The following is a 22055-nucleotide window of genomic DNA, read 5'->3' as shown; positions in this document are numbered from 1 at the left end:
AGGCCTTTATATGTGCGCGGAACGACTTTGACCAGGATGAGAACCGTAACACCAGTATCTTATGGGTATTAATTTTCTGTGCTTCTGTTGAGGCTTTGTGTTTGCAGTTTCTGTAATTCACCTGTAGAGATTGATTGTGGTGAGAACCTTTACTTGATACCAAAATCAAATATCTTGTTGGAATGAATGACATTAGTATCACAATCTTTGGACGGTTTACACGTCCGATATTCATGATCTGAGTACGGACCACTATTGCCCTGACTAGTCGCGGTTCTCTTGACCAGAAACGCAACAGTCTCATAGGTATATAGAAGTTGTTCAGTTTTTGTCAGGAGACACTATAGCGGGTACAATATATAAATCCGGAATAGCTGCCATCTTAGTTTATTAGCAATAAGACTACAAAGTGATTTTTCCCCAATATTCATTGACAATCTGCGCCTTTATGCATATTCGAGAACAGAAAAGGGTACGGACAAAAAATAATGCCTAACCTGAGTCAGAGTCACTGCTGTCAGAAGAGCTGGAGTCACTGCTGCTCTCAGAGGTGGACGAGGAACTGCTGCTGCTTTCACTCAGCCGTTTCGGACCACCGATTGGCTGTGGGACTGATGTCGCCTCTTCTGCAGGCAGGAGAAACCCAAACTTAATATTATAAATGGACTCAAAAAGATTAGCAAGGTTTAATTAATATACATGAGGCAAACATAGAGAAGAAAAACTAAAATTCTAAGAGTTTCTACAAAAACCCAGCAGAATATAGGCAGCGATTTACCCCAGTCCAATGGCAGACCAATTTGTAACGACACCTACTGCTGCTCCAGCACCGACTCCGCACCTCTGCACAGGTCCTTTCTGAAGGGCTTCAGCGGTGACAATGCACACAACTGATGCAACCAATCACTGGGGTCAGCAGTAATGCTCAGGTAGTGGGCACGAGACATCAACAAAGACTGGAGGCTGTGGTGGGGAGATGGCACTGGAGCAGAGGTGGGCGAGTCACCACGGCAAGGCAAAGGATGAAAAAAAAAAACTGGGACAACCCTGTAATAGTATTCAGAGATCGGCTTTACAGCAGCCAGATGGAGCATAGGAAACAATAGACCAGAGTTGTTCAGTGACTGAGTTTTCGATACGCGTGCTTTGATTTGTGTATTGCGCAGTATGTGAGAGGAGGTGAGCTGAGACCACCACCTACTGTATATATAGGTGACACTTCCACTGTAATACTGCCAGTAATGATATTAAGATGACTAATGAGAAGTAATCTCTGCAGAATAAGTAGTATCAGCCTAATATTGTGCTTAAGAGGAAAGATTTATTTTTCTTTTAAATATTAAGGCACGAAAAAAAAAAAAATCATCAGTAAATTTTTAAAATATGTTTAAACATAGAAACTTGATTTAAACAATAGATCATTTTCTTATAACACAAGCCTTTTAATGTATAGGGTTTGCTTTTTTTTTGAACCACGTTCTGATTACATTTCCAATTTAGAGTTTCTATAATCCTGAAAATTCCAAATAATAACACAGAAAAGCTGGAGCTTTGTTAAACTTTTATTGGGGCTTTGAGGTTTCTGAAAACCCCTTTCCACTTGTGTCTGCAGTTTTAAAACAAATCAAAATCAACTTTGATATACTTGCCCTCCCCGGGTCTAGTGCCAGGTCTGTGTCGTTCCCAGTGTGTTAATATCTGCAGTGATGAGCTAATAAGTAAACTGAGCTGCTTGTGCCGTCAGCTGGGTCAGTGACGCTCAGCTCAGTAATTGTCTGCAGCGCTGTCAATGTTAAGTAAATCGCTGCAGACAAAAACAGAGGGATAAGTGGCGGAGACTCAGCACTGGACCCGTGGAGGGTGAGTATAGCCCGTTTGTTTGTTTTTTTTAAATAAAATTAAATAAAAACAACAAATTGCTGCTGGGAAAAGGTTTTCTGAAAATGGAAAATCCTTTTAGGTATGTGCACCCACTGAGTTTTGCAGAGGAAGATTCTTCAGGACACATTGGTGTCTTTGGTCCTGAAGCACCTTTTGGATTGTTTTTCCTTTGGCGTTTTCACCGACCGGTTTTTCTTTTGGGGACATTTTGATATAAATTATTGAGCGGCTTCCAAGCTGAAGCCGCCTGTAGATTGCTTCAGGCTTTGGAAGCTGCTAAAAGAAGTGACCGGACCAATTAAAAGAAGCTCAGAAACACTGAACATATTCTCAGCAAGTCATTTTAACATGGTAATGCATATATTCATTCTTTAAGCGCTTTTTCAGGTGGGTTCCTGAGCAGACCTGTCTGAAAAATACATGGTGTGCACATACACTGAAGGCGCAATGGGCTCAATTTAGGTGTGAACCACTAGAAAGGTTTTCAGGGTTTAAATGGAACTGGTCACCAGATTTGTGATATATCAACTAAAACGATCACCTTACTCAGTGCCTGTGTTGCATTTAATAAATGGTTATATAACCCCCTAGCTCCCCTGGGTATAACCCCCAAAAACCTTTTTAAAGTTCTCCCACACTGTATGTTAATCCTGTCGGTCCGGTCCGATGGGACGTCCTTTCTGTGGCTCTATCCCTCCTCCTTGCTGTTGCTCGCCCTCCTCCTGCCTTGATTGACGTGGATGATGCCTCCTGCGTCATCCACATTGCCGGGCGAAATCTTTCGCCTGTGCAGAGAAATCGCGGCTTGCGTCTGCGCACTATGCTTTGCCCTACTACAGGCAGAGTTGAACACATAAGTGTGTATACGCGCAGTAGGGCAAAGCACAGCGTGCAGGCGCGAGCCGCAATTTCTCTGCACAGGTGAAGTTTTCGCCTGGCAATGTGGATGATGCAGGAGGTGTCAATCAAGGCAGGAGGACGCGAGCAGCAGGGGGAGGAGGGATAGAGAGCACAGAATAGACGCCCATCGGACCGGACCGATAGGGTTAACAAACAGCGCGGGAAAACTTCAAAAGGTTTTTGGGGGGTATATCCAGGGAGATCAGGGGGTTATATATCCATTTATGGAATGCAGCACAGGAGATATATCGACTAAAACTATGATAAAACTGGTGACAGGTTCCCTTCAACAAGATGCTCTGATTTCAGCAAAACACAAGATGCTACTTGTGTATCAACCGTTGTAAAGTTTCATGTAAAGCTGAATATACCTTTCGTTTTTTTAGCAGAATTTAGCTGCCCGCTAACATCCTGGAGTCGTTTCTCCAGCTCCAGTTTCTTCTCTTTATTCAGCTGATCTTTGGATTTTGATTTTTCTCCTACAAATAAAGTTATTATTTATTATTATAGGGCCATTTATTCCATGGTGCTTTACATGTGAAAAGGGCTATACATAATAAAAACAAGTACAATAATCTTAGACAATAGAAGTTAGCGACTGGTACAGGCGGAGAGAGGACCCTGCCCACGAGGGCTCACAATCTACAGGGGATGGGTGAGGATACAGTAGGTGAGGGAAGAGCTGGTCGTGGAGCGGTGGTTACTGTAGGTTGTAGGCTTGTCGGAAGAGGTGGGTCTTCAGATTCCTTTTAAAGGTTTCCACGGTAGGAGAGAGTCTGATATGTTGAGGTACAGAGTTCCAGAGTAGGGGGGATGCACGGGAGAAATCTTTTATGTGATAATGGGAAGAGGAGATAAGAGGGGGGTAGAGAAGGAGATCTTGTGAGGATCGGAGGTTGCGTGTAGGTAAGTATTGGAAGACTAGGTCACAGATGTATGGAGGAGACAGGTTGTGGATGACTTGCATGCCAAGGTTAGGGTTTTGAACTAGAGTCTCTGGGCAATGGGGAGCCAGTGAAGGGATTGGCAGAGGGGAGAGGCCGGCGAATAGCCGGGGGACTGGTGAATTAGTCGGGCAGCAGAGTTTAGGATAGATTGGAGGGGTGCAAGAGTGTTAGAAGGGAGGCCACAGAGCAGGAGGTTGCAGTAGTCGAGGAGGGAGATGATGAGGGCATGCACTAGTGTTTTTGCAGATTCTTGAGTAAGTAATATGCGGATCCAGGAAATATTTTTGAGTTGGAGTCGACGGGAAGAATAAAGGGCTTGGATATGTGGTTTGAATGAGAGCTTCGAGTCCAGTGCTTTCCGGAGGCAGCGAGCTTGCGGCAGCAGCCATTTACTTTAATTGATAGGTCTGTTGGAGGGGTCGAGTGAGATGAGGGAAAGATGATGAATTCTGTTTTGTCCATGTTAAGATTTAGAAATCTAGCAGAGAGGAAGGATGAACTAGCGGACACACACTGTGGGATTCTGGTTAGTAGGGAGGAGATATCGGGTCCAGAGAGGTAGATCTGTTTGTCATCAGTATAGAGGTGGTACTGGAAGCCGTGAGACTATGAGCTTTCCCAGGCCAAAGCTGTAAATGGAGAAGAGCAGGGGCCCTATGACTGAACCTTGCGGGACACAGACAGATCGGGTAGGGTGCGAGATGAGAAGGTGGTGTGTGAGTGGGATACGCTAAATGTCCGGTCTGTTAGGAATGAAAAGATCCAAGCTAAGGCCAAGTCTGTGATACCAAGAGATGAGAGAGTCTGTAGTAATAGAGAATGGTCCACTGTGTCAAAAGCAGAGGACAGGTCCAGGAGGAGGACAGAATAGTGTTGCTTGGATTTGGTGGTTAGTAAGTCTTTGGGGACTTTAGTCAGGGCAGTTTCAGTGGAGTGGTGGGGTCGGAAGCTAGATTGTAAGCAAAGATGGAGCAAGAGGAGAGGTGGGAGGACAGTTCAAGGTGGACGTGCTGTTCGAGTAGTTTTGAGGCATAGGGGAGAAGTGATATGGGGCGATAGCTAGACAAAAGAGGATGGGTCAAGGGAGGGCTCTGAGGATGGATGTGATTGAGGCATGTTTAAAACAGGAGGGGAAGATACCAGTTGTTAGTGATAGGTTGACGAGATGGGTTAGGGTTGGGGTAAAGACTGTGGTGATGTTTGGGATGAGGTGGGACGGGATCGGGTCGAGTGCACAGGTGGTGAGATGTGATCTTCAGAGTAGAGCAGAAAGTTGATCTTCCGTGATGGCGGAGAAGCTGGTTTTGGAGGAGGAGGAGGGCTGAGTAGTTATGAGGAGGGGTTGTAGAGGTTGTAGGCCAAAGCTTACTCTGATGTTATCAATCTTCTGCTTGAAGAATGAGGCAAAATCTTCTGCTGAGATGAGAGGAGACGGAGAAGGCGCTGGGGGACGGAGGAGAGAATTGAAAGTGTTGAATAGCTGTTTAGGGTTGTGAGACAGGGATGATATGAGAGGTGAGAAGTATGTTTGCTTTGCTGAAGTAAGTGTGGATTTGAAAGTAGTGAGGGACTGTTTGAATGCGATAAAGTGCTCTTTGGAGTGGGATCTTTTCCATCTCCGCTCAGCAACTATGGAAGCCTGCCTCAGCTCTTTGGTCAGGCTGGTGTTCCAGGGTTGCCTTTTGATTTTGCAAACTTTGGTATGTGTGAGAGGGGTGACATATTTGAGAGCTGTAGCTATTGTGCTGTTATACAGAGCGGCAGCAGCATCTGCATTGTGTAAGGAACTTATGTCTGTAAGAGGGAGAAGGCATTCAGAGAGTGAGGGTAGATCAAGGTGTTTAAGATTTCTGCAAGGGTGTGCAGGTTTGTGGAGTGAGGGTTGTGGACCTGGAGAGGAGAGGGAAGAAAATGTAAGTAGGTTGTGGTAAGAAAGAGGGAGAGGTAAGTTAAAGAGATTAAATAGGGAACAGAGGCGGGTGAAGAGGAGGTCCAGTGTGTGGCCATCAATGTGAGTGGCTGCAGAAGACCACTGAGTGAGGCCAAAGGAGGAAGTGAGAGATAGAAGCTTAGAGACAGCTGAGAGGGAAGTGTAAATTGGGACGTTGAAGTCGCCTATGATGATAGTGGGGATGTCAGTGGAAAGGAAGTGAAGCAGCCAGGTGGTGAAGTGGTTGAAGAAGGTGGTGGCTGACCCTGGGGAGTGGTAAATGACAGCCAGCTGGAGGGGGGAGTAGATGCGCACACAGTGCACCTCAAAAGAGGGGAGGGTAATGGAGGGTGGCAGTGGAATTGGGATGAAGGAGCAGTTATCTGACACGAGAAAACCAACTCCTCCGCCATGGTTGGCAATGAGGCGGGGTGTATGAGAACGATGGAATCCACCATACGAAAATGCAGCTGAAAAGGCAGGAAATATAGGTTATTATAGGTTCCAGACCGCTCACGTTGTTTTACAGTAAAGTGACCCATAAAAAGCACATACCACTTGTCTTTTTGGGTCTCTTCCGCAGACTAATCATGACATATCGTTCTAGGTGTCTCAAGGTTGATGGTTTCAGGGTCTCAAAATCTATTTCTATTTCATGAGGATTGGAGTCTTTCAATGATGGCTCTCTGGACTGAATGATATGGACAATTCGGGCAAGCTTTTCACCAGGCAGCTTGTTAATGTCCAAACTCAACTGCCTCTTTTCATTATAAGTCATAGGCCTTGCCTGATCTTCATCGTCAGATAAGGACAGCTTCTTTTTCTTTTTCTTGAAATCACTGAAAAGTAACAGAAATAAGTTTAACTAGTGAATGCAAAAGAGCTTCCAAAATCACTTCCAAGAATGAATGCTTAGTGGGTTGTACGTGATGTCTGGCATCCAGCTGGAAAGGACAATAGCCCCCCCCTGTTTATATGCAGTGGCAGTAAATAAGATTTCCATACAGTCATTTGTAGGAGTGGACTAAAGATTTAGTCTTACTTGACTATAGATTTCTTCTTCTTCTTCTTCAGTCCTTTTTTCTTAATTTTCTTCTTTTTCTGATTTAAGCTAGCTTTCTTTTTCAGCTTCTTTTTCTTCTCCTTCAGCTTCTTTTTCTTTTCCTTCTTGGATTTCTTTTTCTTGGGTTTGGCGCTCGGACCGTCTGTTAAGACTTTAAGTTGTTCATGTACAACCCTCAGCTTTCAATAAGAAAGGTAACATAGTGACAAACCAAAATCATAACCAAGGCATTGAAAACAATTTTTCATGGAAAAAGATGCACAATATAAGACAAAGTTCCTGAAAATCACAGAGATTACAGATCAGCAAGTAGCAGGCTTATGAACATCATAGACATTTATAGTATATTGAAAGCATACATGCTCCTAACGTAACCCATGCTTATCACACTTTTCAGGTGTCCACGGTTCCTGGTGGAGAGGGGACCCTAATCCATTACCCTCCATCATCATGGAGAAAGAATAGCACTCTTTGTGCCAATTGGCATATGTCCCGCTCACTATAAATTGAGATTTAGCCCCAACATGCAGCTACCTTCCTAAAAAGATCTGGCAACATCTGTTCCCAGCTCAGAAATCGCTTCAGATCGGATACCCATCAATGAGAAGTTTATGGGGTAAGAGTTTAGGGACTGCATTAGAAATTTAGTAATGCATGATGCCCATTCAAGTAAATGGGCAACAATGTAATACTTGGCTGTACCAAGTTCACAAGGGTGGGGGCTGCTGTTTGTTGGTGGCTCATAGCTCTAACATATTGGGTTCTTAATAGGTCATATGGAAAGAGGTCTCGTTAAAGGGGTTCTCCGATTATATGATATTGATGGCCTATAATTAGGTCATCAATATCATATCACATAGGGTTCAGCACTGCCACAGGTCATCGGCTATTAGCTTCAATAGCGGCCAGATGTACACAATGAATGGTACTGCACTGCACAGCTCCGGTCATGGGTGTGTTAGAGGTGACAGACAGTTGCCCTGCAGTAGGTTGCGGAAGATCTCTACGTTTGACATTACAGACATCTTATTAAAGGTGGTCTCTAGGACCCATTGGCTACCTCCCTCTGGCTAATTAACACCCTACCCGGGTGTATAAATACCTGCTGTGTTTCAGAGGGAGGTGCCGGCGATATTCATTCCTACTTGTGTAGGCTTTAGCAAGAGAAGTACTTCATCCTCTCTGGAGCTTGAGGACGTGTGCGCATTTGTCTGGAGTTAGTCTAAAGCTAAGCAATTTCCCAGTTTGTCCACCCCTGTTGTCTATAGTGTTTAGTGGAGATTGACTAGTGCTCATCTCCTCCCTTCCCTAGCCTCAGCCATACGCCAGGGAAAGACAGGGCGAGGCACGCGTGCAGCGATTGGTGAAGAGCCAATACAGGGATGTTAGGGGAGACAGGGTGATGCTAGATCAACCTAGGAGGTCTCCACTCTCCCCCCTTTCCCAGGAGTCTGGGCTCCCTTTCCCTCTTCCCTTTGTGTTGCACTAAGTCTTTCCCACACCTTGCGTGACATTATCGCTAGCCGAGCACATATATATATACATATATATATATATATATATATATATATATATATATATATATATATATATATATATATATATATATATATATATATATTTTTTTTTTTTTTTCCCTTTTCAAAAAGACTGACACTTTTTTTCCCCTCTGTGTTTTTGGGCGTGGACTTTTTTTTTTTTTTTTTTTTCCCCTTTCTCCCTGGGTATGGGTACGGTTGCAGAGCTCGCAGACCAGTTCTGCTGTCTGTATCTGGGGTGAATGACCTCCGCTGTGAGGTTCAGCAGCAACATCAGCGGCTACTGGTCGCTAATGTGGGGGTCTCTGCAGGTATGCCTGCCCAGCCTGAACCCAAGGTTGCCCTCCCGGCCAGGTTTTCAGGAGGTAGAGACAAGTTTTTTGTATTTAAGGAGGCTTGCAAACTGTATTTTAAACTTCGTCCTTACATCTCCGGAAATAAGGAACAACGGGTTGGTATTGTGATCTCTCTACTGCAGGGAGATCCTCATTCGTGGGCGTTTTTCCTACCGCAGGACTCGATTTTCCTCCAGTCTGTGGAGGGGTTTTTCGGGGCTCTGGCCCTCATCTATGATGACCCTGACCGAGTAGCCTTGGCTGAGTCTAGGCTACGTTGCCTTCAGCAGGGGAATCGGTCAGTGGAGACGTACAGTTTGGAATTCCGTAGATGGGCAACGGATTCCAAATGGAATGACTCAGCCCTTAGAAGTCAATTTTGTGAGGGGCTTACTGAAAGGTTCAAATATGCCTTGGCAGTTTATGAAACCCCTCAGTCCTTTGAGGCTGCCATGTCGTTGGCCATACATCTGGATAGACGACTTCGGGATAGACGGGTGAGACCACCTTCCCCGGGGCCTTCTTGTCGAGGTTGTGTACCTCTGTCAGGGGAGCGGTCTGGGGTTGAGCCAGTACTGGGGGAGGTGTAGGAAACCATGCAGTTAGGGGGAGTCTCTACATCATACATCTCCCCGGAGAATCGCAGGAAAAAGGCATATTTTTTTGTGGGAAAAAGGGACATTTTGTTGGGACCTGTCCTGCAATTCCTAAACAAAAGGAGTCTCGTTTAACTATTAGTAGTCTGGAGTTGGATAAACAAGGGGTGCACTTGTTACCAACCTGCAGTTCCCGCTTTGTCCTGTCAGGAGAGGTGATGCTAGAGAGCAAAACTGAGAAAATTTCTGTGTTTGTTGACTGTGGAGCCAGAGTCAGCATGGTTGATGCGGAGTTTGTGAAAGCTCATGGTCTTGCTTGCTGTGTTTTAGCTGAACCTATTTTCATCTTCGCCAACGACTCGGCGCCACTTGCACAGAAAGCATTTACTCAGATTGTACATAATGTAATACTGAGGGTGGGGTCAATTCATTGTGAAATAATCCCTTGCTATGTCCTGGACAATCTTCCCACACCTATTGTTTTGGGTACTCCTTGGCTTGTTAAAGGGAATCTGTCACCCCCCCTGGGCGATATCAGACCTCTACTATGGCCATACAGTGTATAGAAATGTAAATCTACTCTTAATCCACCCCTGCTTGTATTGGCCCATAGTAGAGGTCTGATTGCAGAGAAAAGCACTTTAATCAATTCTTTTTTCCACAGGTTTGGCATCTGAGGGACGCCAAGCAATCCCCGCCTATGTGCTTATTATTCCCCTAAATCACCGCTTCTGTGCTTAATTCTCATATTCCCCCCCTCCCCTGCAAGTCACATGGCCCTGTGACGTGCACTGTGCTTTCTGACTTCCGGGCATGCGCAAAGCGCTGCTCACATAGACCAATGCACCTGCAGTATTCCAGCATTTCATAAATGATATTTTCCATCATTTGGTGGGGAGGTTTGTGGTGGTCTATCGGGACGATATTTTGGTTTACTCACCTGATTTTGAGACACATCGGGGGCATGTTAAGCAGGTGCTCCAGATATTAAGGGATAACAAACTTTATGCCAAACTGGAAAAATGCGTTTTCGCTGTTCAGGGGGTGCAGTTTTTGGGGTACTTGTTGTCATCTTCGGGTTTTCGGATGGATCTGGAGAAGATCCATGCAGTCCTTGATTGGGAACGTCCCACAACGTTTTCTGGGCTTTACCAATTTTCACCGGAAATTCATCCAAAATTACTCAGTAATTGTGAAACCCCTTACTGACATGACTAAGGGGTCTGATTTTTCCGAATGGTCGGATGCTTTCCTCCAGGCCTTTTCTTCCTAAAAGAATAGTTTTGCCACAGCACCTATACTCAGTCAACCCAATGATTCCCAACCCTTTATTGTGGAGGTTGATATGTCGGATGTAGGCATTGGGGCTGTGTTGTCTCAGGGTTCGTCCCCTGGTAAATGGCATCCATGCGCCTTCTTTTCTAAAAAATTGTCTTCAGCTGAGAGAAATTATGACGTGGGTAACAGGGAACTTTTGGCGATCAAATTGACGTTCGAGGAATGGCGACATTGGTTGGAGGGGGCTGTCCATCCTATTACTGACCATAAGAACCTGTCATATCTCCAGTCAGCTAAACGTCTCAACCCTAGGCAAGCCAGATGGTCCCTGTTTTTTACTAGGTTCAATTTTATTGTCACTTTTCGTCCAGGGGTCAAAAATGTCAAGGCTGATGCTTTGTCCCGGGGCTTCTCTGCTGGTGGTGACCATGAGAACCCTGCCCCGATTTTACAGAAATGGATAGTCATTTTGGCACTTTATCCTGAACTGGAGGGTGAGGTGTTGGAGGCTCAGGGGGACGCTCCTGGCTCCTGCCCTTCAGGAAGGTTATTTGTACCATCTGATCTGCACCGCAAAATAATTAAGGAACATCATAACTCTGTACTTGCTGGGCATCCAGGTGGTAAAGCAACCACAGACCTCCTCTCTCATCGTTTTTGGTGGCCGGAGTTGCATCGGGATGTGATTGAACACGTACCTGCTTGTAGTATTTGCGTGCGTTCTAAGGTTTCGCATACCAGTCAGTCTGGTACTCTTCTTCTGTTATCTATCCCTAATAATATTACTGACCTACCGGTTACTGCAGGTAAGACGTTGGTTTTGGTGGTTGTAGATAGTGAACCATTTTACTGAACCCAAGTCGCATTACCTGCACTTCCAAATGCCAAGACACTTGCTCAGGTGTTAATAAAGGAGATTGTGAAGCTTCACGGGGTTCCCTCCGATGCGGTGTCAGATTGGCGGACCCAGTTTGTTTCCAAGTTCTGGAAGGCATTCTGTTCTCGACTGGGGGTGCAGCTGTCCCTTTCCTCTGCCTTCCACCCTCAGTCAAATGGACAGAACGAGCGTGTCAATCAGAATTTGGAGACTTACCTCAGTTGTTTCGTCTCTGAAAATCAGAAGGATTGGGCATCCTACTTACCGCTGGCAGAATTTGCCATTATAATCATCGTCAAGAATCCACTGGCAGGTCACCATTCTTCGGTGCATACGGTTATCACTCACAGTTTGGTACCTTTAGTGAGGGAGGAGCTTCAGGAGTTCCTGAGGAACGGTTTGCTTTGTCAGTCTCCTCAGTATGGTGGAGTGTTCTGAGTAATTTAAAGATTATGTAAGACAGTATAAACTTATGGCTGACAGAAAACGCTTGCCAGGTCCAGGTGGTTGTCTACCAGGAATATAAGATTGGAAGTTCCTTCTTGGAAGCTGGGACCTAGGTTTATTTGTCCCAATAAAATAACCTACGTCATTAACCCAGGAGAGTTTTGTCTTGTACTTCCTCTGGCCTTTAAGGTCCACAATGTGTTCCACAGGTCCTTACTCAAAAAGTATGTGGAACCTCTTGAGCCCTCACCTCTACCACTAACCCCAGTTATGGTTGATGGTGATCTGGAGTTCCAAATTTCGAGGATTGTAGATTCTCGTCTCCAATGTCGTTCTCTACAATACTAGGTGCACTGGAAAGGCTATGGTCCAGAAGAGAGGATGTGGGCTTCAGCGTCCGAGGTGAACGCTCCCAGGTTGTTTCGCTCATTCCACACCTCTTATTCTGAGAAACCCAGTCCTGAGTGTCCAGAGGACACTCGTAGAGGAGGGGGTACTGTCACGGGTGTGTCAGAGATCTGGATCGGTGTCTAGAGATCGGTGCAGAGTGGGGAAGCCCACACTGATATGACACCGATGGGATCTCCTAAGAGTAGATCATCAATATCATAGGACTGCAAAAGTCTCTTAAAGAGTCACCAAGTACACGTAAAAATAAAAAATGTTGTAACATATATTACAGAAATCCACTTCTTTCTCCTCCTAGACTGAGGATTTGTTTTCAAAATTCTGAATTCATGGATAAAATCTGTATTCTGTGAACACAGATTTTACCATTACTGGAATAGGAGATGACAGTTGGTGCTCATAAAGTTCTATGTAGAACTGTAACGGTTTTAGGAGAATTTGCTGCAGAAGGTCTGCATCTGTACCTAGCTCCTCCTTAATCGCCATAGAATTTTATAAGCACCAACTGTCACCTCCCATCTCAATAATGAGAAAGTCTGGTCTTCAATGAATACAGATTTTACTCATCAATTGCTAATAAATGATTAGTCCAGGAGGAGAAAGAAAGAATCAGGTTTCTCTGATAAGATATGGTCATGGCTTGGTTTGGGGATTCAATCCGGTGACCTCTTGCTCCGTGGTCGGTTCTCATGTTTGCTGTGCAAACATTGCCCTTTTCTTCCCTGTCCGTTTGCGGATGGTTTCTATTGCCTTTATTTTTTCTTTCTGGGTTTGCTCCTCTTCAGGTGTTTCCCATTGTCCCAATTTAGTTGCCCTTTCACATTCTGGGTTGGACTATATATATTTTCCTTCACTACACTTCCTTGCAGGATATACTTCTAAGTGGATTAGTGCTAAGGAGTTCCAGCCCTTCAGCAAAGGGATTTTCCCTGCAAGGCAAACACTGTTTGTATTTCTGCTATGTGTATGTCTGCCTCTCCAGCACCTGCTCTTTCTCCTGAGTTAGGTTGGTGGGAGGTTAGTCTTGTTTCACGATTCTCCTTATTACCCTTTTGTACACATGCTTTAAGTTTCCTCACCCTGGGTTCTTGTATCCCTCTGCACACTTTCCCTCCCTGCGTTAAGTGCATAACAGATATATTGCTTATTTTGATAAGATAGAATTGCTTATTTTCATGAGCATTATTGATTTATTTATTTATTAAATAAAAATTAAAATATGGTTACTTTTTAAGGTTTGCTTTAGTTAAGAAAAGCTTTCTTCAATTAGAGGTTTGCGATTATAAGAGTTTTCAAGTCATCTCTCTCCTCCTGTACCAGTCGGTGACTTGTATTGTTTAAGATTATTGTACTTGTTTTTTATTATGTATACCCATTTACACATGTAAAGCGCCATGGAATAAATGGCGCTATAATAATAAATATAATATCCTGCGCAAACTAGCATTCACAAGGGAGATTATGCTGGGATCATAGTTTCAGAAATGGAAGAGCTACCTGACAGACAGAGGTTGAACTCAAATATTGGCGGAAGGAATAGTGCAGGAAATCAAATGCCATACTAAGTGATACTCGAACTTCTGAATTCAGCCTTTGTTTTATTACCTATCCCAAACACTTGAAAGCGGACCCATACAGAGGAATCACTGATTGTTACTTCTCTCATGATCTATTAAGAAGTATCGGAGTGTGTTATCTAGGTTTCCATATGTCCTCAGGTTTTATATGTTCCTAGATTAGATTACTGCCATGTCCGTATTTTAACATGGTGCTGGTGGGTGGCATAAGTACCTACTGCTGCCATGCTCTACAAGCTCAATTAGGTGGAGTTGTTACCCTTTAACATAGAATTTTCTGACACTACACTATAGAGAAAAAAAAAACCTGTCTATGGCACTAAACAGGGGTTATTTTTTTGGGGGGGGTTTCTGATCCAGCTATTAAAGGAGGTTCCTGTAATGGTGTATAAAAGCATACATCATACTAAAAGGCATAATGAGAAGAAGTTTAGTTGGTACGCAGTTTTTTTCCCCAGGAGTGCAGACTCACCTGTTCTTGTAACATGGCAAGCTGTCGAGCTCTATCGTCTTCTGAATCAGAAGAAGAGCTCTCCGAGGAGCTTGAACTGCTGCTTTCACTGGACGTGTATCTTTTTACCATGTTTTGGGAGTATGTGGCAGCATCAACAGGTTCATCTGGGATTTTGGCAAATAGTATCTCAAAAAGATCCTGAAATATCAAACACACAAAAGAGAAGCACAAAAAATGGCAGGCGAATCAGGAGTCCGAAAACAACCAATTACAAAGGTTATCAGCAAAAATAATGAATCTTGTTGTAGAACAAGGTGAAAGAATAAATTCCTCCAATAGAATACATTTTCATATTTCATCTTTTAAGTAATTTACATGGAATACAAAAAGGTGTGGAGTATACAATGTATAGACTATAACCATACAGTAATGCTTTTAAAGGTAGCCCTGGACTGCAACTTCACATGATCTCTACAGATGGGAAGCACCAATTCCTGTACCACCCAAGCTCTTCTAAAGAATATGCAAGGGATGGCTTTAGAAACCACACTTGTGATCAGACATGAGCAGATATCATTGGGCTCAATAGAATTATAAAGTCAGGAATCAAGTTATACACTGATAGAAATTAAGTGCTTCTAAAAACCTGAAGTACTCAGTAAGGCTACGTTCACACACAGCATTTTTGCAGTGTTCATTTCAGTAGCCAAAACCTGTTCTCTTGGCAGTAAAAACGCGGAGTTCAAAATGTCCATTTTGTGGCATTTGGCACTTTTTTCGTGGAGTTCTTTTGGGGTCGGATTACATGTGTGCTTTGTCTACAGAACATGTTTAAGAAAGTTAACTTTAGTCACCAAAAACACCACAAAAAAGGTTTTTTTTCCACTATGATTGCTTTCTGTGGGTGAAAAAGTGCTGCAAAAAACACAAAGAATTAACATGCTGCAGATTTAAAAAACGCTGCAGTTCTCAAATTCAGTCAGGAAAATGAAACACAAGACTTCTGAAATCTCATAGCTTTTGCTGGTACTGTAAAAACAGCTTTTAAATTTGCATAACAAAAGCTGCATGTGAACATAGCCTTACAGTTCCTACCCTCCTCACAAAAAACAAATGGCAATTTTTGTGGAAAGGGATAAGGACAAAGAATCAATAAGTCAATAGAGCAGACTTATTATGATCACAAACATAGATCAGATAGGCAAAAAATGTCAAATTAATCTTGGTGAGGAACGCAGTGTGATAAACGTGGTACATCTTAATTGACAGACATGAACCTCTTCCTTAAAGGATATAGAAACCAATTTTTAATGTATGTATTTTTGGCTAAGAAGCAAATTTTGCAATAGGGTTACATTAAAATGTCTGGACCATTCCACAGCCTCTAGGTATCACTGTACATAAGCTAGCTGCATAAGAAGTCAAATTTTGTCCTTGAACTTATTAGATGGCAGGGTTTCCAATCATTTCTTAAGATGTTTTAAAGTTCAACTGATTTGGTCACATATCGGTTTAGAAGATTACCCATGAGTAAACCGGCTTATGTTACACTAGTATTTTGCACAAACATAATTGGGCACAGCATTTGTAAATTTGGCACATTTCACAACCCCACCTACTTTTTAGGACATTTTTGAAAACAATTTTTCGAGTGAGGCATAAAATGGTCTACAACAGTACATTTGATACATGGCATGTATACCAATTTTTCTGCAGTAAGAGGAGACAAGATTTTGGCACGTTCCGCTTTGTGAAGCTCCCCCACTGGTGTCACCGAGACATCTTATGGTTCTGTTTCACTAATACTTTTTTCCTAATTGTGTTCATGAATTGAAATGCTATACATGTAAGAAAGAAAAAAAGAGGGAAAAAAGTGCCACAGGCCATGATGAGCTACTTTTCCATTGACATTTTCTAATGTAAATCAACCATCTACCTGTAACTTTCGTGCCATGGTCACCACTTCGCTGTCAGATGAATTGTGTTTATAACAATTCATGAACATTAAGCGAACATCAGAGGCGAATTCCCGTGTGTCTTTGTACTGGCTAGTCTCCATCTTGTCCTGAATATAGAAATGTAACACACTTAGGGTAGGTTCACACGAGCATATAAAAAATAAAAACATCGTTCAGAGTTCCATCCAGAAAAGTGGGACAGTTTTCTTCTCATTGGTCATCAGTATGCAATCCGTTTTTTTACAGCAGCTGTCATTTACATTTTCCTATGTTACAGAATTGCAATGTGTCCATACAAATCGGATGCTATACTGTGACTCCATCTTTTTTTTTTTTTTTTTAACGCACCCATAGGCTTGAATGGGTGAGTCTCATCTAATCTATGGAAGCAACTAGTGCATGTGGCAATTTTTTTTTTCTCATGCAGATTTAGTCAGTGTCCAAATCACAACTGTATAAGGCCGCCAACACTGCAACTTGGACCTTCAAAGTACTTGTGGCTAGGCCCTGGTTTTTTTCCAATAATTTTTATTGATAAATTTTTTTTAGAAAACAGGGGAAAGGGTAAGGGAGTAAAGGCAGGGGAGGGAGGATGGGAGGGGGCGGGGAAGGGGAAAGTGCTGGGAAGAAAGGGTGGGGGGAGGGGGGAGAAATAAGGGAGGCAATAAAGTAAACAAATGGCAAAGGGAAGGTGTAGTATCAAAAACATAATGATACTTTAGTACATTAGTAATAATCATTAAAGAACAATTATAGAGAATAAACAAAATCAATATTCACCCAATAACAGAGTTCAAATGTTTTACCAGCAAAGGCGTTTTAAGAGTAAGCATCGGGTCAAAGATCCCATTTCTTAGAATGCTTAGGCAGACAATTATTTATAGTAGCAAATCTAAGTTCAAATTCCCTGTGTGTAGAGATTTTGTCGATAATGTCTGATAATTTGGGAATGTCTGTTTTCTTCCAAAAGAAGGCCAATGAGTTTTTGACAACAAGAAATATGTTTATGAGGAGACACCTGCAATGAGGTTCCAGAGTTTCTAAATCAATAGATAATAGGGCCATATGTGGGGAGATTTTTAGTGACCTGTTGAGTAATCGGTTTATAAGGGAGGAGATTTGATCCCATAAGGTTTTGATTTTCGGGCAGGACCAAAATATGTGCAATAGGTCAGCTCTAGTACCGAAATTTCTCCAACACAAAGGAGATGATTCAGAACCAATATGGGATAATCTAGAGGGGGTGTAATACCATCTAGTCAAAATTTTATAATAGGACTCTTGAAGAGATGTTGATATAGCAGCTGAGTAGGAGTAATTTATAGCATCTTCCCATTGGTCAAAGTCTGGAGAGATTATTAAGTCCGATTCCCATTTGGTGAAATATGAATTTAACTAAACTCAATATTATTATTAAACCAGGAATATAATTTTTTTGTGCCCCAAAACAGGTTGTGGTTAATATTGCAAATGAGTTTAACTGAATGTTTGGAGATTTTTGGTTTATTGACTAAGAATTGTTTTATATAGTCTTTCAGGATCACAAAATGAAAAAAGTCAGATGTAGGTAGGCTAAATCTGGCTTTTAACTCAGTATATAAACATATATCACCATTGTATAAATAGTTTATTTTTTTTTAAGGCCAAGATTCGACCAATGAGAGGGGATTAGGGAGTTGTTAAGAGAAGCTATGAATGAAAAAGGAAGAGTTTTAATGATGTCGAATTTTTTTGCTTTCCTTCTGGGCTTGGATATTTTTTCCCAAGCAGAAATAGTAGCTTGGAAAATAGGGTTATTAGGGTAGTTGGAAGAGTTTTTAAATAATTGTTTATATAATAAGTCACAAGGAGGGGAGTTGTTATTTTGGTGTAATTCCAGGTTGTACCAGGCAGTAAGAGCTCTGTTTGATCAAGTTGGCCAAATAATAAGCTGTAATGTTAGGGAGACTGGCGCCGCCATTTATTTTTTTTGTATAGGATGTTAGTAGGAACTCTAGCTTTTTTATAATTCCAAATAAAGGAATTAATTTGGTTTTGTAGTCTCAATAAGGAGGAAGAGAGAATTGTAAGAGGAAGTGTTCTAAAAAGATATAGAATTTTGGGAAGGATAATAGATTTAATTATTAATATTTTACCCAGCCACGAAAGATCATTATTACCCAAGGCCAGTAAATCCTTAGCTATGGTAGTGCTTAAGTTATCGATGTTGAGAGAGATCAAAGAGTTAATATTTTTGGTAATTGAGATACCTAAATAAGGGAGTTCATTTTCTGACCAAGAAAAGGATGAGAGGTTTTTAATTTTATCTATGGAGTGGTCATTGAGATTGAAATACAGAATTTTAGATTTGTTTTCATTGATCTTGAAATATGAGATTTTTGAAAATGCATTGAGTATTTTGGGGAGTTCAGAAATAGAGTTGACAGGGTCAGAGAGTCAAAAAAAGGTCATCCGCAAAGAGACCGATTTTGTATTGACGTGAATTCGAGATTCCAGATATTTTTGGATTATTCCTTATTGTTTGAGCTAGAGGCTCCATTGCAAGAGCAAAAAGGAGAGGGGATAACGGACACCCTTGTCTGGTGCCGTTGGATAGCGTAAATGGTTTTGAGAGATGATTGTTTACGTAGATACTAGTGCTAGGGTTTGAGTAGAGAGCAGATATAAAAAGAAGTGATTTGTTGTTAAAGCCGAATTTAAGGAGTGTTGAATTTAAATAGCTCCAATTCAGTCTGTCGAAAGCCTTTTCGGCATCAAGGGTAAGGAAAATTGTGGGGAGCTTCAAGGAATTGATCGATTTAATAATATTTATAATCCTCCTTGTTCCTTCCGTGGCCTGTCTGCCACCAATAAAACCAATTTGGTCGTTGTTTATAAAGTATGGGAGGGAGTTTTTCAATCTATTTGTTAAAATTTTACAGTAAATTTTAAGATCTGTATTAATCAGTGAAATTGGCCTGAAGTTTTTGACCTGATCTAATTCGTCTTTAGATTTAGGGATTAATATAATGTTGGCTTTGAAGCTCATCAAGAGAATCAAGTATATAATTCCACATGTGTTAATTCATAGTTTTGATGCCTTCAGTGTGAATGTACAATTTTCATAGTCATGAAAATACAGAAAAATCTTTAAATGAGAAGGTGTGTCCAAACTTTTGGTCTGTACTGTATATATAGTAATATATAGATATATATATAAATAATATTTTTTATATTTTATTAAATAATTATTATACCATGTTCTGAAGGTATAACATAACGTGGAACATTTTCACACCATGAAACCTATTAGGATCAAGAAAAATATTATAAAGAAGACAAGGATTTCAGATTAAACCATTCAGCGTTTGACCGATGGGGAAGAGCTTTCTTTGAGAAAAGCAATAAAGTTAATTCCTTCATCAGGAGTGAAGATCGGAATTGTTTTACCTCTGAAGAGTATCAGGATTTTTAGGGGAAAACCCCATCTGTAAAGTGTGTTTTTACTTCTCAGAGAGGCTGTGACTTCTCTAAATGCTTTTCTACCTTCAATAGTTTCTCTAGAGAGGTCGGCGAAGACCTTGATGTGGCCATAAGGGTCTGGAAAAGATTTGTTTTCCTTAATGTAATTTTGGATCTTTTCCTTAGTATTGTAGAAGTGTATCCGCAGGATAGTATCCCTAGGATTGTCAGAGGGAATAGAAGATGGACGAGGTAGCCTGTGGATCCTGTCTATATTTAAATCATAGTTGGTTAGTGAAGGAAGAGCCTTTTTGAACATCATTTTAACATAGTTAGATAGGTTATTTTGAGTGACACTTTCATGAATTCCTCTGTGTTTTAAATGATTCCTGCGGCTTCTGTCTTCCAAGTCCGCTATTTTATAGACTTTAGTTTGCGGAGCTCTGAATGTATTTCTTGGTTGTCTTTTATGAGAATCTCGGTTTTTTCCTCTACCTGGGTAATTCTTTTTTTATTGTCCTCAAATTTTTGGTTGAGAATGTTGAAGTTAGATTGAATGAGGTCTGCTTGTTTTTCAAAGCCAAGGTTCATGTTCTCTTTTAATGTTCTAGTTAGATTGTCCATAAAGTTAGCCAAAGAGTTCTCCTCTGTTCCAAAATGGATACTAGGACTGGAACTGCGAGACTGAGTGTCATGTGAAGCTAACAAGTCCTTTTTTAAAGCGGTTTTTGTTTCAGGGCTGGGGTTAGGGGAGGAGTCAACGAACTCCTCTTCTGAAACTTCATGAGAAGAAGTATTTAGGTGGCCCCAATCACCCGGCTCTTTCCCTTTTGAGGAGATGGAGAGATCCATCTCTTCTTCGAAGGCTGAAATAAGCATAGATAATGAGTTTTTATCTTTGTTGGTAGTTTTACCATCGTCTCTTTTAGGAGGGGATCTGGATTTAATTTGGCTATTAATGTAGGTAGGGTCGCCTGAGGTTCTGGAGGAAGAGGCACAGGAGTGTGATTGAGAGTCGGAGGGGTTTTCTCTCTGAGGTGTGGATCTGTTGGAGAGGTCAGAGGTTTTATTTGAGGAGGAAATTTTATTTTTTATACCACTCATTTTGGCAGGTCTAAGGAATGGAATTAGAAGAATTATGATAAAACAGTGAGTTTGAGGAATATAGGCAAGTAATACAATAATTGGAGAAATACAACAAGACAATTTTGTTACAATGCACAGCTTATAGTAGAGTCACTGTAAAACAAATAATTCCTATCCCATATAGAATGAATCACCGAGAGACCCAGAGAAATGTTGAACTTAAGTCCTCTGGGGGTATGACGTGTCGGAAGGGAGATGGGTGTTGTAATCCCCGCGGGTATCAACGCAGTAGGGATCATGAAGGTGAAATAGTAGTGACTCCCGGTGGGGGCTAAAATACCTGAAGGTGGTCAAACCGTTCCGACGTGTTCAGATGAATCTTGAAATAGACTAGGTGAGCAGGTCAGGATGATAAGTGGCGAACCTGTAGAAGATTCTGATTTTCTAGATTCCAGATAAAAGCTGCAGCAGAGCCAGTGATGACGTAAATCATCTTCTTTGGCGGCCACTGTCAGCCAGGAAAAAGGTATGATGTAGAATCTCGAGGACTAGCAATGCGCCAAACGTTAGATACAAGAACTGGGTGACGAGATCCCATAGGCGTTCCTACGGGCAGAAGAAGTGTACAGAAACGGTGATCCGTAGGGTTGGCAATAAATTCCGTTTTGATCCACACTGTAGGAACCTTAGGGAAGTTAAGATGGATCCCAGAGGGAGCTGGAGGTGAATTATGTAAACAGATCACTGAGGGGCTGTGAACACTGGAGATTCACAATAGGGAGGACTTTTAGAGTTCAAGTGTCACTTATTCAAAAATGTTCCTTCAAAATTTATTATTTCTGCCAGACCCAAATTTTTAGGGAGGCTGGGAGGAAAAGAACCACAGTATTGCTGTTGTATTCACAGTATTGCTGGTGAAGTGGTGAGAAGGATAGTGTTTTATATGCTTCCCACGGTCAGCAGAGGAGCAGGGAAGTAGTGGAGCAGAGAAGCAGGCAGCCCCTGTATTCTGCTAGAGTCTCCTATAGAGCTTGCCAGAACCGGGTCAGGGCAACATAGGTGGTCAGGATGGGCTGCAATAGGCACTGTGGAACCGGAGGAAAGGCTGACCACAGAGAAGAGGACTGGTGCAGACTGCACTTCACAGTGGGTCCAGCAGAGGAGAAGACGCTCTGTGGGACTGCAGGTGTTCCAGGACAGCGGCCGCTGTGGGAAGTCCAGCAGAAGGTGATCAGAGGGTGTCCAGAGGGTTCCAGATGGAAGACCAGCTCAGGCGAGTATGATCCCCACAGGCAGTAGCGGTGCGCACCGGAGCAGAGGGGGACCGCAATCCACTTTC

At 42.2% G+C, this 22055-nt stretch overlaps 1 protein-coding gene across 1 annotated transcript in view; it reads right to left on the bottom strand.

The window, feature by feature from the left end:
* Positions 1–492: 492 nt before the first annotated feature.
* The window catches only part of BRDT (bromodomain testis associated), a 75056-nt gene continuing 53493 nt past the window's right edge, over positions 493–22055 (bottom strand). The window contains exons 7-12 of the mRNA XM_073645241.1: positions 16168–16296; positions 14250–14429; positions 6706–6900; positions 6214–6472; positions 3153–3260; positions 493–626 (exon numbers count right to left, since the gene is read on the bottom strand). Of these exons, the coding sequence (XP_073501342.1) occupies positions 493–626; positions 3153–3260; positions 6214–6472; positions 6706–6900; positions 14250–14429; positions 16168–16296 (1005 nt within the window). The remainder of the gene's footprint in view (positions 627–3152; positions 3261–6213; positions 6473–6705; positions 6901–14249; positions 14430–16167; positions 16297–22055) is intronic.

This window comes from Phyllobates terribilis, unplaced genomic scaffold, assembly GCF_046119375.1.
Source record: "Phyllobates terribilis strain yellow unplaced genomic scaffold, ASM4611937v1 Scaffold_8__6_contigs__length_399053987, whole genome shotgun sequence".
In the NCBI taxonomy this organism is placed as follows: domain Eukaryota; kingdom Metazoa; phylum Chordata; class Amphibia; order Anura; family Dendrobatidae; genus Phyllobates; species Phyllobates terribilis.
Note: the sequence above shows the minus strand (reverse complement) of the source record. Positions and strands in the feature narration are given on the sequence as shown.